At 44.3% G+C, this 15,991-nt stretch overlaps 1 protein-coding gene across 2 annotated transcripts; it reads right to left on the reverse strand.

Moving 5' to 3' along the window:
• Positions 1-231: 231 nt before the first annotated feature.
• LOC120027509 (gamma-enolase) lies at positions 232-15,991 on the reverse strand. Of its 2 annotated transcripts, XM_038972470.1 has the most exons (12): positions 15,952-15,991; positions 13,782-13,867; positions 13,556-13,651; positions 13,386-13,444; positions 12,539-12,608; positions 12,246-12,379; positions 11,810-12,032; positions 9,178-9,375; positions 8,813-9,014; positions 5,361-5,469; positions 5,171-5,229; positions 232-1,019 (listed from the first exon to the last, which is right to left on the reverse strand). In XM_038972470.1, exons 2-12 carry the CDS (start codon positions 13,864-13,866, stop codon positions 950-952), a joined length of 1,305 nt encoding a protein of 434 aa, XP_038828398.1. In that variant the 5' UTR covers position 13,867; positions 15,952-15,991; the 3' UTR covers positions 232-949. The 2 variants fall into 2 exon arrangements, with proteins under 2 accessions (XP_038828398.1, XP_038828399.1); XM_038972471.1 differs by lacking the exons at positions 12,539-12,608; positions 13,386-13,444; positions 15,952-15,991 and having other exon boundaries at positions 636-1,019; positions 13,782-13,866.

Raw genomic sequence — 15,991 nt, forward strand, 5'->3', positions numbered from 1 at the left:
AGTAAAGCACAGCGATGTTCATTGGTTGTACCAGAAAAGGTTTGAACATTTCAGTCATTTACTTTAATTTTCTCACTTTTCAAACCTTTCCATTCACATGATGTAGGAAGAAATTGCCCCCATATGCTGATCTAGGGTCATTTTTGTGTAACATTAAGATTAGGGGAGGATAAACTGATCTAGATTTGTACAACACTGATATTAATAAAATAAAAAAACACACCAATGTGGTTCAAACTGTAAATTACAATAATTTTATTTCACATATATATTTTTTTCATGACAGTAGTTTTGTCTTTCAACAGCAATTATTTTGACAGAGCAATCAATGGAAAGTAGGGAAAGGGGAAATTGGGACTTCAAGCATGGAGGAACAGGCCCATTTCTGCAATCATAGCAACACCAGGTGGAGTGTGGAGGTAACCAAGAAACAACAAGAACGAGGGACGACTGCAGAGCCAGAAAAGAGAAGGGGATGAAGGAGGGAGAGTTCAGTTTTGTGTCATCGTGGGTGAAAAAGCAAACAACTGCGCAATACAATATGTATTCTTTTTTTCTCTCAATCAGCCTAGTTAGTCTGTCCTTGTCGGCCATCGGTCAGTGTTTTTTGTTGTTGTATACAGCGGTGTGTATTTCATTTTTATTTCTTTTTTACAAATTATTTGTGTGTATTTCATTTTCTCTTTGACACTCATCTCAGTCTTGCTTAGGTGTGCCTCAGGCTTAATTTCTGACCTTGTGTGTCTCTATTTGCATGTTTGTGTCTGTCGGTCAGTCAGTCGGTCTCTTTAAATCTTTGTCTATCAGTCTATGTGTCTCAAAATCAGAGTAACTGTGCATATTTCATGTTACCCTGTAGTTATTCTGTACATGTAGTTTAGAGGCTCTGAGTATAGTTGGCGGTGATGTGTCGGTCTGTCTGTCGGTCTGTCTGTCAGTCTGTCTGGTCTCACAGGGCAGTGGGGTTTCTGAAGTTATAGCCTGCAAAGCGAGCTTGATCCCCCAACTCCTCCTCGATCCTAAAGAGACCAACAGAATGGACAAAGAGAGAACGAGAAAACAGTGATACAACAGGTAAATGCATCCGACATCCATATGCTCTAGGTAAAAGCTCAGGCAATCTGAACTTAGATCTGTGGTTAGGCTAGGGGGCGACTTCTACCTGCAGCTATTAACCCAGTGATCAGGGAAATACAGTAGCCATTATTGGTTAATGCTGCTGTAATTGGGCAATCAGATCCTAGATCTGGGGTTACATACAGTGCATTTGGAAAGTATTCAGACCCCTTGACTTTTTCCACATTCTGTTACATTACAGCCTTATAAAAAAAATAAAAAATTGTTTAAATGTTTAAACAATCCTCAATCTACACACAAGCACAGGAAACAGAAATACCTTATTTACAGACCCTTTGCTATGAGACTTGAAATTGAGCTCAACATCATCCTTGATGTTTCTACAACTTGATTGGAGTCCACCTGTGGTAAATTCAATTGATTGGACATGATTTGAAAAGGCACACACCTGTCTATATAAGGTCCCACAGTTGACAGTGCATGTCAGAGCAAAAACCAAGCCATGAGGTCGAAAGAATTGTCTGTGGAGCTTCGATACAGGATTGTGTTGAGGCTGTGTATTCTTCTGGGGAAGAATACCAAAAAATGTCTGCAGCATTGAAGGTCACCAAGAACACAGTGGCCTCCATCATTCTTAAAAGGAAGAAGTTTGGAACCACCAAGACTCTTCCTAGAGCTGGCCGCCTGGCCAAACTGAGCAATTGGGGGAGAAGGGTCAGGGAGAACCTTCCAGAAGGACAACCATCTCTGCAGCACTCCACCAATCAGGCCTTTATGGTAGAGTGGCCCGACGGAAGCCACTCCTCAGTAAAAGGCACATGACAGCCCACTTGGAGTTTGCCAAAAGGACCTAAAGGACTCTCAGACCATGAGAAACTAAATGATTTGGTCTGATGAAACCAAGATTGAACTCTTTGGCCTGAATGCCAAGCGCCACGTCTGGAGGAAACCTGGCACCATCCCTACGGTGAAGCATGGTGGTGGCAGCATCATGCTATGGGGATGTTTTTCAGCGGGAGGGACTGGGAGACTTGTCAGAATTGAGGGAAAGATGAACGGAGCAATGTACAGAAAGTTCCTTGATGAAAACCTGCTGCAGAGTGCTCAGGACCTCAGACTGGGGCAAAGGTTCACCTTCCAACATGACAACGACCCTAAACACACAGCCAAGACAATGCAGGAGCGGCTTCGGGACAAGTCTCTGAATGTCCTTGAGTGGTCCAGCCAGAGCCCAGACTTGAACCCGATCGAACATCTCTGGAGAGACCTGAAAATAGCTGTGCAGCGACGCTCCCAATCCAACCTGACAGAGCTTGAGAGGATCTGCAGAGAAGAATGGGAGAAACTCCCCAAATACAGGTGTTCCAAGCTTGTAGCATCCTCTCCTAAAAGACTCAAGGCTGTAATCACTGCCAAAGGTGCTTCAACAAAGTACTGAGTAAAGGGTCTGAATACTTATGTAAAAGTCATATTTCAGTAAAAAAAATATATATTTGCAAACATTTCTCAAAACCAGTTTTTGCTTTGTCATTATGGGGTATTGTGTGTAGATTGATGAGGGGGAAAAAACTATTTAATAAAATGTTAGAATAAGGCTGTAGCATAACAACGTGGAAAAAGTCAAGGTGTCTGAATGCACTGTACACCTCCACCTGCAACTATTAACCCAGTGATCATCAGGGGTTATAGGAGCTGTTATTAGGAGTCATGCAATCGGATTCTAGATCTGTGCAACTTGTAACTTCTACCTGGACCATTAACCCAGTGATCAGGGTGTTATAGTGGCTGTTATCGGTTAATGCTGCTGTGATTGGGTAAGAGGCCCTCCCTGCCCTGCTAAGAGCCCAATGGGATTACCCTGAGCGGATCCCAGGTGACATTGGCGTGTTAGCATGAGTGTCACAGCAATTAACTCAGTGACGCTTGTTTAGAGTGGGATGTGTATTAATACGCTCCTGGGCTACGCTCCATCACACTCAAGGTGGAAGCTGGCCTTATATGCAGGTACAGGTCTAGGTTCAGTTTACAGTAACTGAATACTACTAACCTGACCGTAAACTATTCAAGGTGGAAAGTAAAACGGACGTTCGATCAGTGTCTAGGGGCAACGTGGTCCTACTCCTATTCTTACTTTTAGGGATGGTTGACCTGTAACAGTAGCTTGTTGGTCTCTACACAGTATATGTTAGTATATGCTTACATGCAATAATAGAAGCGTATTATTATTCCTTTGAGATGCAGTGTTTATTATGGAAATACACTGGAGTGTATAAAACATTAGGAACACCTTCCTAATATTGCGTTGCGCCCTCAGAACAGCCTCAATTCACTGGGGCGTGGACTCTACAAGGCGTTCCACAGGGATGCTGGCTCACGTTGACTCCAATGCTTCCCACAGTTGTGTCAAGTTGGCTGAGAGTGGATCTCTACTCCGAATAGCTTGTTCCATCTCATCCCACAGATGCTCAATTGGATTGAGATCTGGTGACTGGGCAAGCCACTGCAGTAAGCTGAATTCACTGTCATGTTCTTGGAACCATTCCTGGACAATCCTAGCCTTGTGTCATGGGGCATTACCCTGCTGAAAAAAAATATTTGCAGATGGATACACCATGAAGGGATGCACCTGATTGGCAATGATGTTCAGATATCCTGCGGCATTCAAACATTGCTCCACTTCTTTCAAGGATGAAAACACACCACACCACCACCAGCATGTTGACACATGGCATGATGGATGCATGTACTTATGTGGTTTTCGCCATACCCTAGTCCTGCCAGCAGGAACCGAGATTCATCAGACCAAGTAATGTTTTTCCAATTCCCCAGTGTCCAGTGTTTTCGTTCCTTAGCAACCACAGTTTTCTTGTTTTTTGAGGAAAGAAGTTGAACTCTGTACATCGTTGGCTGCCATACCCCCTACGTGTCAAGGTACGACGAGTTGTGCATTATTTTATTGGTCTTTGGGCACCAACGTTGTACTGGACTCTCAGTTGACAAACTGTGGCCCGTCTGTTATGCTGCACAATTCATGTCAGTGTCCTTTGTCCTCTTTCATCAATGACCCGTTTTCGACCACCGTTGGCCCGGATGTCCATTGGGTGGTGGACCATTCTTGATACACGCAGGAAACTGTTGAGCGTGGAAAAACCCAGCAGCTTGGCAGTTCTTGACACACTCAAACCGTTGCGCCTGGTACCTACTACCATACCCCGTTCAAAAGCACTTAAATATACTGAACTAAAATATCAAATATAAACGCAACAATTTCAACAATTTTACTGAGTTACAGTTCATAGAAGGAAATCAGTCAATTGAAATAAATTCATTAGGCCCTAATCTATGGATTTCACATGATTGGGCAGGGGTGCAGCCATAGGTAGGCTGGGAGGGCATACTCCCCACCCACTGTGGAGCCAGGCCCAGCCAATCAGAATGAGTTGAGTTTTCCCCCACAAAAGGGCTGTATTACAGACAGAAATTAACATTAAATTCTCTGGAAACAACTCTGGTGGATATTCCTGCAGTCAGCATGCCAAATGCACACTCTCCAAAAATCTGTGGCATTGTGTTGTGTGACACAACTGCACATTTTAAAGTGGCTACAGTGCAAGGTGCACCTGTGTAATGATCATGCTGTTTAATCAGCAACTTGATATGCCACACCTGTCAGGTGGATGGATTATTTTAGCAAAGGAGAAATGCTCACTAACAGAGATATAAACAAATTTGTGCACAACATTTCAGAGAAATAAGCTTTTTGTGCGTAAGAAACATTTCTGGGATTTTTTATTTCAGTTTATGAAACATGGGACCAACACTTTACATGTTGCGTTTATAGTTTCGTTCAGTGTATTTTGTCTTATCCATTCACCCTCTGAATGGCACAAATACACAATCTCATGTCTCAAGGCTTACAAATCCTTATTTAACCTGTAGATTTAACAGGTGACATCAATAAGGGATCATAGCATTTGTACACACAGTGTATAATGATTTATGGTTTTGAGGTGCAAATTCCATCAAGAAGCAATATAAGCCACTGAATAGCATTTGGCAGGATAGCTAAAGACGATCATGTTTGACCACTGACCTCATGAGCTGGTTGTACTTGGCCAGCCTCTCAGATCTACACGGGGCTCCTGTCTTAATCTGAGAGAGAGAGAGAGAATTAGAACAGATTTAGTGATCTACACTTTTGTGGTCAGATTTGTATAATGATCAGGGACTTCTGTGTCTGTGTGGAATGCTCCGCATGTCTCCGTGAGTGAGTGAGTGTGTACCTGTCCAGTGCAGAGCCCCACCACCAGGTCAGCGATGAAAGTGTCCTCTGTCTCTCCCGAACGGTGACTGACCATCACTCCCCAGCCATTGGCTTGGGCTAGCTTACACCTGAGAGGGAGAGAGAAGGCGTCAGGCAGATATATATAGAGAAACAGAGAGTAAGCAAGAGACAAAGAGAGAGGGATAGAGAGAGATGGAGAGTAGAATAAGCGTGAGACAACGAGGATAGGTGGGGTGTGGGCGATACACTATCAGAGAGGGTACCAAAAGGATAGTTAAATGAACGTAGGATTCTAAGTGATTCATGTCTATATTAATACATTTTAATTGAACAACTTTCAATGACCGTTGGCTGTACTTACGGTCAAGATTGATGACAACAGTTATAGATGATGGATAGCTGTAAAATGTCAATGATTGATGGCTATGAGTGTTGTAACATTTGACAGGTATATAGATGGAAGTATTGGCTATATAAATATGACTGATTGATGATCATGTGAATGTAAAAAAGCTCATTATTTTCTTAATTAAATTATATTTTATTTGAGCAGGTAACCACCATTGACATCTCTTTCTCAAGGACTTCCAACCTGACCAAGAGACAGACGTGATGATTGACGCTACATAAATGTGTAGGAATGACATCACACTTTACTTGAACCCTACCTACTAGAGGTATTTTGGACCCGTTCCTAAATGGGCCTGGGGCTTTCCCACCCGGGCCCAATATGCACAAATAACAACTGTAAATATAGAGACACGTTCTGAACCGAACCGATGACAACTAGACCTGTTCCGTATAGACCTAGTCGGATCCAGACCCGGTCCGATCCAAGTGAGGGAAGCAGCAGTAAAGTCATTTTTTAAACTACTTTATTAACCGGAGCTGGGAGGGGCCGTACCCTGAGCGAGTGACACAGGGAGGAGAGAGCGAGAGACGAGAGAGAGCAACCAAGCCGACTCGCGCTATAGTAGACTAATAGCTGCCAAATCTAGGTTATTTATCATCAAATATGATTACGTTGTACCTGTCTTGACTGCATCAAACCGGGAGAAGCTAGTTAAGCTAGCTAACGTTAGCTGCATTGCATACACTTTATAATCCTAGTTACAAATAACAACAACTCTATATAGAATATTAAGTAGCAGCCTACCTGTTGGCTCTTGGTCATTGTAGTCTATCCTTCTCCTTTAACTTTTCATTCCGTCCATCTTCCATTGATTAGATGTCTAACTTTTGCTACACATAGCAAGGCTCTATATGACTGTAGACTATTGCCGCTTTGACGACTCATGATTGGCCAACAAGAGCAGCAGCATAAATTACAACAGTTCTCTTTCTCACTACCGCAGCAGTCGCGTTCGGATCTGTATGGTTCCTTCCGGACAAGTCAGTTAAAATTACACATAACCAAGACCCGTGACAATCATCAGATCCGACCAAGACCGTGACATTTTATCAGAATTACCTACCTCAGCGGTCCCAAACTCTGGTCCTCCAGTACCCTCAACAGCACACATTTATGTTGTAGCCCTGAACAAACATATCTGATTCAACTCATTAAAGGGCCTGATAATTAGTTGACAAGTTGAATCAGCTGCTTGTCCTGGGCTAAAATAAAAAATGCTACTGTTGGGGTTACTCAAGGACCAGAATTAGGAACCACGGACCTACGTCATTAGAGCTACATAACCTTGTTATAGAGCATCATAGTGTTCCTCCTATATATTACTAAGTAATTCATCTCTTTTTCAAGGACAACCTAGCCTGGCCAAGTGACAGAGATTGACATCTATATACAAGTACAGTGGGGCAAAAAAGTATTTAGTCAGCCACCAATTGTGCAAGTTCTCCCACTTAAAAAGATGAGAGAGGCCTGTAATTTTCATCATAGGTACACTTCAACTATGACAGACAAAATTAGAAAAAAATTCCAGAAAATCACATTGTAGGATTTTATTAATGAATTTATTTGCAAATTATGGTGGAAAATAAGTATTTGGTTACCTACAAACAAGCAAGATTTCTGGCTCTCACAGACCTGTAACTTCTTCTTAAAGAGGCTCCTCTGTCCTCCACACGTTACCTGTATTAATGGCACCTGTTTGAACTTGTTATCAGTATAAAAGACACCTGTCCACAACCTCAAACAGTCACACTCCAAACTCCACTATGGCCAAGACCAAAAAGCTGTCAAAGGACACCAGAAACAAAATTGTAGACCTGCACCAGGCTGGGAAGACTGAATCTGCAATAGGTAAGCAGCTTGGTTTGAAGAAATCAACTGTGGGAGCAATTATTAGGAAATGGAAGACATACAAGACCACTGATAATCTCCCTCGATCTGGGGCTCCACGCAAGATCTCACCCCGTGGGGTCAAAATGATCACAAGAACGGTGAGCAAAAATCCCAGAACCACACGGGGGGACCTAGTGAATGACCTGCAGAGAGCTGGGACCAAAGTAACAAAGCCTACCATCAGTAACACACTACGCCGCCAGGGACTCAAATCCTGCAGTGCCAGACGTGTCCCCCTGCTTAAGCCAGTACATGTCCAGGCCCGTCTGAAGTTTGCTAGAGAGCATTTGGATGATCCAGAAGAAGATTGGGAGAATGTCATATGGTCAGATGAAACCAAAATATAACTTTTTTGGTAAAAACTCAACTCGTCGTGTTTGGAGGACAAAGAATGCTGAGTTGCATCCAAAGAACACCATACCTACTGTGAAGCATGGGGGTGGAAACATCATGCTTTGGGGCTGTTTTTCTGCAAAGGGACCAGGACGACTGATCCGTGCAAAGGAAAGAATGAATGGGGCCATGTATCGTGAGATTTTGAGTGAAAACCTCCTTCCATCAGCAAGGGCATTGAAGATGAAACGTGGCTGGGTCTTTCAGCATGACAATGATCCCAAACACACCGCCCGGGCAACGAAGGAGTGGCTTCGTAAGAAGCATTTCAAGGTCCTGGAGTGGCCTAGCCAGTCTCCAGATCTCAACCCCATAGAAAATCTTTGGAGGGAGTTGAAAGTCCTTGTTGCCCAGCAACAGCCCCAAAACATCACTGCTCTAGAGGAGATCTGCATGGAGGAATGGGCCAAAATACCAGCAACAGTGTGTGAAGACTTACAGAAAACGTTTGACCTCTGTCATTGCCAACAAAGGATATATAACAAAGTATTGAGAAACTTTTGTTATTGACCAAATACTTATTTTCCACCATAATTTGCAAATAAATTCATTAAAAATCCTACAATGTGATTTTCTGGATTTTTTCCCCTCATTTTGTCTGTCATAGTTGAAGTGTACCTATGATGAAAATTACAGGCCTCTCTCATCTTTTTAAGTGGGAGAACTTGCACAATTGGTGGCTGAATAAATACTTTTTTGCCCCATTGTATATCAACGTGATGGATTGACTGGTCATGTGACGTGGGGTCACTTACGCCTGGATGGCTTCAGTGACAGAGCCAATCTGGTTGACTTTGAGCAGTAGGCAGTTGCAGGCCCGCTCCTCGGCAGCCTTCTCTATCCTCTTGGGATTGGTCACCGTCAGGTCGTCCCCAACAACCTGGATGCCCACGGAAGCGGTTAGGCGGGACCAGGCGGCCCAGTCGTCCTGGTCAAATGGGTCCTCGATGGACACCACTACAAAGGGGACAAAGTTTTTGTGTTATCTCTGTCTATTTTTTTTTTAAATTATGCACTGTGTGTGTCTTTTTTTAAACTCTCAAATAAAATAAATTAATAAATTAAATTCATGTTCGATTGAATTAAGAATCTAATAGGTAACAGATAACCTTCTACCTACCTGGGTAGTCGTTAACGAAGCCTTGGTAGATGTCTGACAGCTCCTCTCCACTGATGTGTCTGTCAGCGTCCGGAGGAGACTTGAAGTCCAGGTCGTACTTCCCCTCGCGGTAAAACTCGGACGCCGCCACATCCATCCCGATCACCACCTTATCCGTGAAGCCCGCTTTCTCGATGGCTGTCTTTATCAGCTCCAACGCTGAAGGGAGAAACAGAAAGAAGGAGGGAAGGAAAGAAAGAACGAGAGAGGAAGGGTGTAAGGGTAGACTCTACCTAGCATCTGAACCACTCCGTTTCTGATTTAGCAAACTTGTCTTGTCGTTTGTTTGGTGAGATGATGCTGCTGTGTTGCTGAAAGCAGAAATAGTCAAGTATCCACGCTGGGGTGGGGTTGAGAGTGAGGCAGAAAGGTTGCAAGAATACACGCCGATTCTGTTCTAGATGCTTGAGAGATACTACAGACCAAAATCTATTCTAAGAGGCTACAGCTGACACTCCTTTAGGCTTTTCACACTTCTTTTTGATCTTGCCAGGGTTCTGACTTCCTGTCACACCTAGCTACTTATTCAATAGTGGGATAGCGGCATCATTCTTAGCCCAAGGCCCAGGGTTATCACACACATACACCAATGCAAGCTCAAGTACAAGCTTAAGCGCTCAGACACACACACAGTTAGTCCAAAGATCATCTGATACACATTGCCTTGGCTATTGGGAAATGTGAGAACACATCGTGACAAACATACAGATGGGCAGACACTGTCACAGAGGCAGGTTGCAAACTCATTACCACCTTAGGATTTATGATTTAATTTCTGCAGCGTAGAATAGTTTGTGGGTGAGAAGATTTTGTCTAGTGGTATAATGCACATACAGAATATTAACATTGGCACAGTCCACTATTTTCAAACTGCCCCCAAGAGAATGTATAATTTGAACTCTGGTCAAAGGGTTACCAGTGTCGTGTTCAGTGGAGCACATAGCAAAATGTTTTTAAACAGATTTGTACCGTGGATGTCTCGCTCGGGAATCTAACGGCTTAACCATTATAAACGCAGCAAAAAAAGAAACGTCCCTTTTTCAGGACCCTGTCTTTCAAAGATAATTCGTAAAGATCCAAATAACTTCACAGATCTTCATTGTAAAGGGTTTAAACACCGTTTCCCATGCTTGTTCAATGAACCATAAACAATTAATGAACATGCACCTGTGGAACGTCGTTAAGACACTAACAGCTTACAGTAGGTAATAAAGGTCACAGTTATGAAAACTAAAGACACTGAAGAGGCCTTTCTACTGACTCTGAAAAACACCAAAATAAAGATGCCCAGGGTCCCTGCTCATCTGTGTGAACGTGCCTTAGGCATGCTGCAAGGAGGCATGAGGACTGCAGATGTGGCCAGGGCAAAAAATTGCAATGTCCGTACTGTGAGACGCCTAAGACAGCGCTACAGGAGACAGGACGGACAGCTGATCGTCCTCGCAGTGGCAGACCACGTGTAACAACACCTGCACAGGGTCGGTACATCCGAACATCACACCTGCGGGACAGGTACAGGATGGCAACAACAACTGCCCAAGTTACACCAGGAACGCACAATCCCTCCATCAGTGCTCAGACTGTCCACAATAGGCTGAGAGAGGCTGGACTGAGGGCTTGTAGGCCTGACGTAAGACAGGTCCTCACCAGACATCACCGGCAACAACGTTGCCTATGGGCACAAACCCACTGTCGCTGGCAAAAGGTGCTCTTCACTGACGAGTCGCGGTTTTGTCTCACCAGGGGTGATACACGGATTCGCGTTTATCGTCGAAGGAATGAGCGTTACACAGAGGCCTGTACTCTGGAGCGGGATCGATTTGGAGGTGGAGGGTCCATCATGGTCTGGGGCGGTGTGTCACAGCATCATTGGACTGAGCTTGTTGTCATTGCAGGCAATCTCAATGCTGTGCGTTACAAGGAAGACATCCTCCTCCCTCATGTGGTACCCTCCCTGCATGCTCATCCTGACATGACACTCCAGCATGACAATGCCACCAGCCATACTGCTCGTTCTGTGCGTGATTTCCTGCAAGACAGAAATGCCAGTGTTCTGCCATGGCCAGCGAAGAGCCTGGATCTCAATCCCATTGAGCACGTCTGGGACCTGTTGGATCGAAGGGTGAGGGCTAGGGCCATTCCCCCCAGAAATGTCAGGGAACTTGCAGGTGCCTTGGTGGAAGAGTGGGGTAACATCTCACAGCAAGAACTGGCAAATCTGATGTAGTCCATGAGGAGGAGATGCACTGCAGTACTTAATGCAGCTGATGGCCACACCAAATACTGACTGTTACTTTTGATTTTGACCACCCCTTTGTTCAGGGACACATTATTCCATTTCTGTTAGTCACATGTCTGTGGAACTTGTTCAGTTTATGTCTCAGTTGTTGAATCTTGTTATGTTCATACAAATATTTACACATGTTACGTTTGCTGAAAATAAACGCAGTTGACAGTGAGAGGACGTTTGTTTTTTTGCTGAGTTTATCATTACAATCCCTGTAGTCCTAGGGTGACAATTGGGCTTATCGGGCTCAGGCAGGTCTGCCCCTCACAGGACTGTGATTCTCTAAATCAACTCTGCTACACTTACCCTCACTGTTCTCCAGGATATTGGGGGCGAACCCCCCTTCGTCACCCACGTTGGTAGCATCCTGGCCGTACTTCTCCTGGATCACCCCCCTGAGCGTGTGGTACAGCTCCGAGCCCACCCGTAGTGCATCCTTGAAAGACTCCGCCCCCACAGGAAGTACCATGAACTCCTGCATGGCTAGCTTGTTGCCCGCGTGGGAGCCGCCGTTGATCACGTTGAACGCCTGGAAAGGAGATGAGAGGAGACAGAAGGGAATTAGCAGTTAGGCCAATACCCATGTTCAGCAGGTACGGTGCAGTACATTTCCCATACTTTTTTCATATACAGTATATGTTACTTTTATCATACATACCATTATGTTTCAGTGTTAATTATTGTTATAATGCTACACCACCTCCTCCTCTGATATGACAGTTATATAAGTAGTGTCTCTCACTGGAACTGGCAGCACCAGCTCTGTGTTTCCCGCCAGGTCCGCGATGTGACGGTACAGGGGGACCTCTTTCTCTGCTGCACCAGCCTTGCAAATGGCCAGGGAGATTCCCAGGATAGCATTAGCACCAAACTGAGCTGTCGACGATGAAGGAAATGTGATCAATTCCAAAAGGGCTACCAAAATCTAGGTTCAGACAAAAGCCCATTCTCTCAGTTAATGGTGGACCTGAATTGATCAGGGGATACAGCTTGACACATTTGATCTGTTTCTCTGGTAGGAACCTGGAGACTCACACTTGTTCTCTGTGCCGTCCATTTCAATCATCATGTTGTCCAGTTGTTCCTGCTCCACAACACTGATACCCTATGGGACATATATTTATAAGTGTATTAAAACGTTATTTAAATTGATATGTCATCGAGGCCCAATTCTCTTCTTCAACAAATGGACCGATAACCCGCAACATATGGCGACTGCATAGAAGAGTGATCTCATATTTGTAGCCACCGTTAAACTATGAGCCAAACCCTCAAAAGTATTACCTCTTGCACATATCATAGATATAACAGATTTGCTTGTATAGAATCAGAGTACAACATCATTAAGTTGTAAGATGTTCATCTCATTTCTATATGCATTCTATACCTACATTCTATACCTACATTCTATAAGTGCAGCACAAAGGCAATGTGATTTTCGTACGTTGCATCAATGTGTTTTTACTGGCTGACTGCATCCTAAGATTTATTTTCCACTCAAATCTGCCTCAGCATAAATCTCTCTCTCTGTCTGTGGCGTAGCTGTCTGAATCATAAATACACACACAAACAATAAGACAGACACACACACACACACACACAACAATTACTCCATACTCTTAAATCACTCATACCAACACATCCCCATTTCACTGCACCTATCTGGTGTTTGTGACCATAAAACACATGTTCTTTTTTTCTTCCACTGTCCTTGGTCCATCTTCACACATTCGTTTATCTACGCCTGTCTGGATAGGTCAATCACATCCACTCAGCTTCCTGAAAGTCCATCCGGAGGTGATGGTTATCTGCAGATCAATATGTACTCACACTAAAACATGATCACTGTCACCTAGCTGGCAAAACACAGTCCCCAACTCACCGATGCTATGAGGGCAGGAGCCAGAGTGTCATTGATGTGGCCCACTGCCTTGAGTACACCTAGAGCAGAGAAAGAAGGCAGATAGGAGAGAAGATGGTGAAGGAGGGACAAACATCATTCTGTTTACTCAAGCATTAGATATACATGCACTCGCGAGCACACAAACAAACCTTTGCCCTTGTAGCGGCTCTTGTCTCCATCCCTCAGCTCTAGAGCCTCATAGATACCTGTGGACGCTCCACTGGGCACTGCAGCCCTGAAAAGACCTGAGAGAGACAGAGAGAGAGAGAGAGGCGAGGGAGGTCCTCTTTAGAATTTATCATGGCTTTTGGCAAGTCTTAGCTCTCTTTGTGTGGTGTGATGCTCAGCTTTGCAGACAGGCATGAGAGAGGTCACCTTTCTCTGTGCACAGGTCCACCTCCACAGTGGGGTTTCCTCGGGAGTCCAGGATCTCCCTCGCAATGATGCTCACAATTGACATCCTGTGAAAGAGAGAGCGAAAGGAAGGAGAGAAAGAAAGAGAGAGGGGGGAAGATATCTATTTTTACCATTACATTTGCACATACAGTAAGGAAATGAATAATGAAAGTGTAAATGAAGTGTGCAGAGAGGGACATTACGATTGCTATAAACCCGTCATGATTTATGAGAGCATTCCAACATGTAAAGCTGCAAGACATCCAACAGTAGGAATTGAATTGATTTTACAATGTGTCGTGTACCAGAAGGTTAGATGGAGTCCATGATGCTAAAAGACATTGCTCACTCAAGACAATATTCCGCTATCAGGACTGAGAGTTGTGGAATCTGTGGTGAGTGACTCAAGCTAAATGACGACATCGTTCCTAGTCGCCTGGCTCACGACTCCATGAGACACAGGGAATCCGTCACTGCCATTGGTCAAGATTGGACTATCAGCGCCTAGCCCACCATGACAAGCATTATCCAGAAATCCACAGTTAAGATGGTTTTGCAATTTTAGAAATAATTTCATTAAATTCTACTCATTTTGCCATGGGGCGGAGAGAAAAATATGCAGGGCCGGGCTCTGACTGCATGTGTGGGTATGGATGTGGGTACAGATGTGGGTACGCAGACCCGCGAGCCACTGCGGACCCTCAAGATGAGCTCAGATTATTTTGTGACCTCCACCACCATCAAAGTTGCCCATCCCTGCCCTATGGTGTCCCATATGATGTCATTATCATTTTCCTTATTAATAGTAATTAGCCCCTAATAGTCGTTTATTTTGATCAACAAAATAACAAGGATCCCTACAGAACTGCACAGCTATGTAATCTCCTGTTTTCACAAAAAGACTGAAATGTTGCAGCAGCTGAACTTTGCTGTCTATAAACGTATGTACGTCGCTGTATGTTTTTCACTGACATTTTTGTGGTGGACAAATATATCATACATTCCTTTCAGCCCCTATGTTTTCAGTCACTATGAATGTATTTAACCATATGTTGTTCATGTAAATGCTTGTAATTTAATGGTGCCACAATATGCATAAATCCCTATCCACTTTCAGCCCATCATCAATCAGCCCCATTATCGGGACTCAAATGAATGCAGCCGTAAGTTATATAACCCCCCCCCCCCCCCCCCCCCCCCCCAGCAGCTTGCCGTATGAGGACACCCATGTCCACACCAAACCTACTGTAGATTGCAGCACTCAGCACAAATACCCAGAGAGAGCAAGATAGAGGGAGAAGGAGGGAGGGAGGAGGAAGAAGGGGTTGGGGCGATGGGGAGAAAAATAGATAAATAATTAAATCCCTCCTTTTGGCTGAAGAACAGAGGAGATTCAGAGATGGAGGAGAGGGTTGGTTGGGTAAAAAGGAGAGCAGGGGGAGAGAGAGAGAGAAAGAGAAGCAGAAGGCTTATTTTCGCAGGATTGGCACCGATTGGACACACACTGACACAGACGCATGGAGAGCAGTCAAACGCACGGCACACACACACACACTTTTGCAGACGCTGACACTATCCCTCTTCTTCTCTCTCACACATTCACTGTACACACACACACACACACACACACATCCGTACACATAGTGATACAGACATTCAAGGCTCACTTCATCCCCTTCACTGTCTCTCAAAACACACAAACACCCGCGCACGCACACACACTCAAGAGACGTGTAGAGCTCTCCCTTCCTCTACCTGCCTCATAGACACACATGCTAGCTCAAACACAATCACATTTTCTCCACACACACAGAGAGGCACCGTCAAAGAATCCAGACACTACAAAAATGCTCTTATAGAAACTGACACACATGTATACATAGTAGACACACACACACTCACAGTGAACCAATAGAACACCTAGAACTCAGTGCCAGGGCTGACACATTAGTTAGCATACACAACCATAACACCTCACATACAGAACTAGGCAAGCAGCAGCATCACCCCAACCCACTCCAACACAGAACATCTCTGCTACTGGGATGCAATCAATACCAGATGCAGGAATAAAACAGGGGATGACAGAAAGTCTGGAGAATGAAAATAGAGAGAGGAAGAGAAGAGAATGAGGATTTTCCATTGTTACCTGACGTCTGTATGTTCCGCCTAATAGGGCTAGCCAGAAA

Source organism: Salvelinus namaycush, chromosome 32 (assembly GCF_016432855.1).
Source record: "Salvelinus namaycush isolate Seneca chromosome 32, SaNama_1.0, whole genome shotgun sequence".
Taxonomy (NCBI): Eukaryota; Metazoa; Chordata; class Actinopteri; order Salmoniformes; family Salmonidae; genus Salvelinus; species Salvelinus namaycush.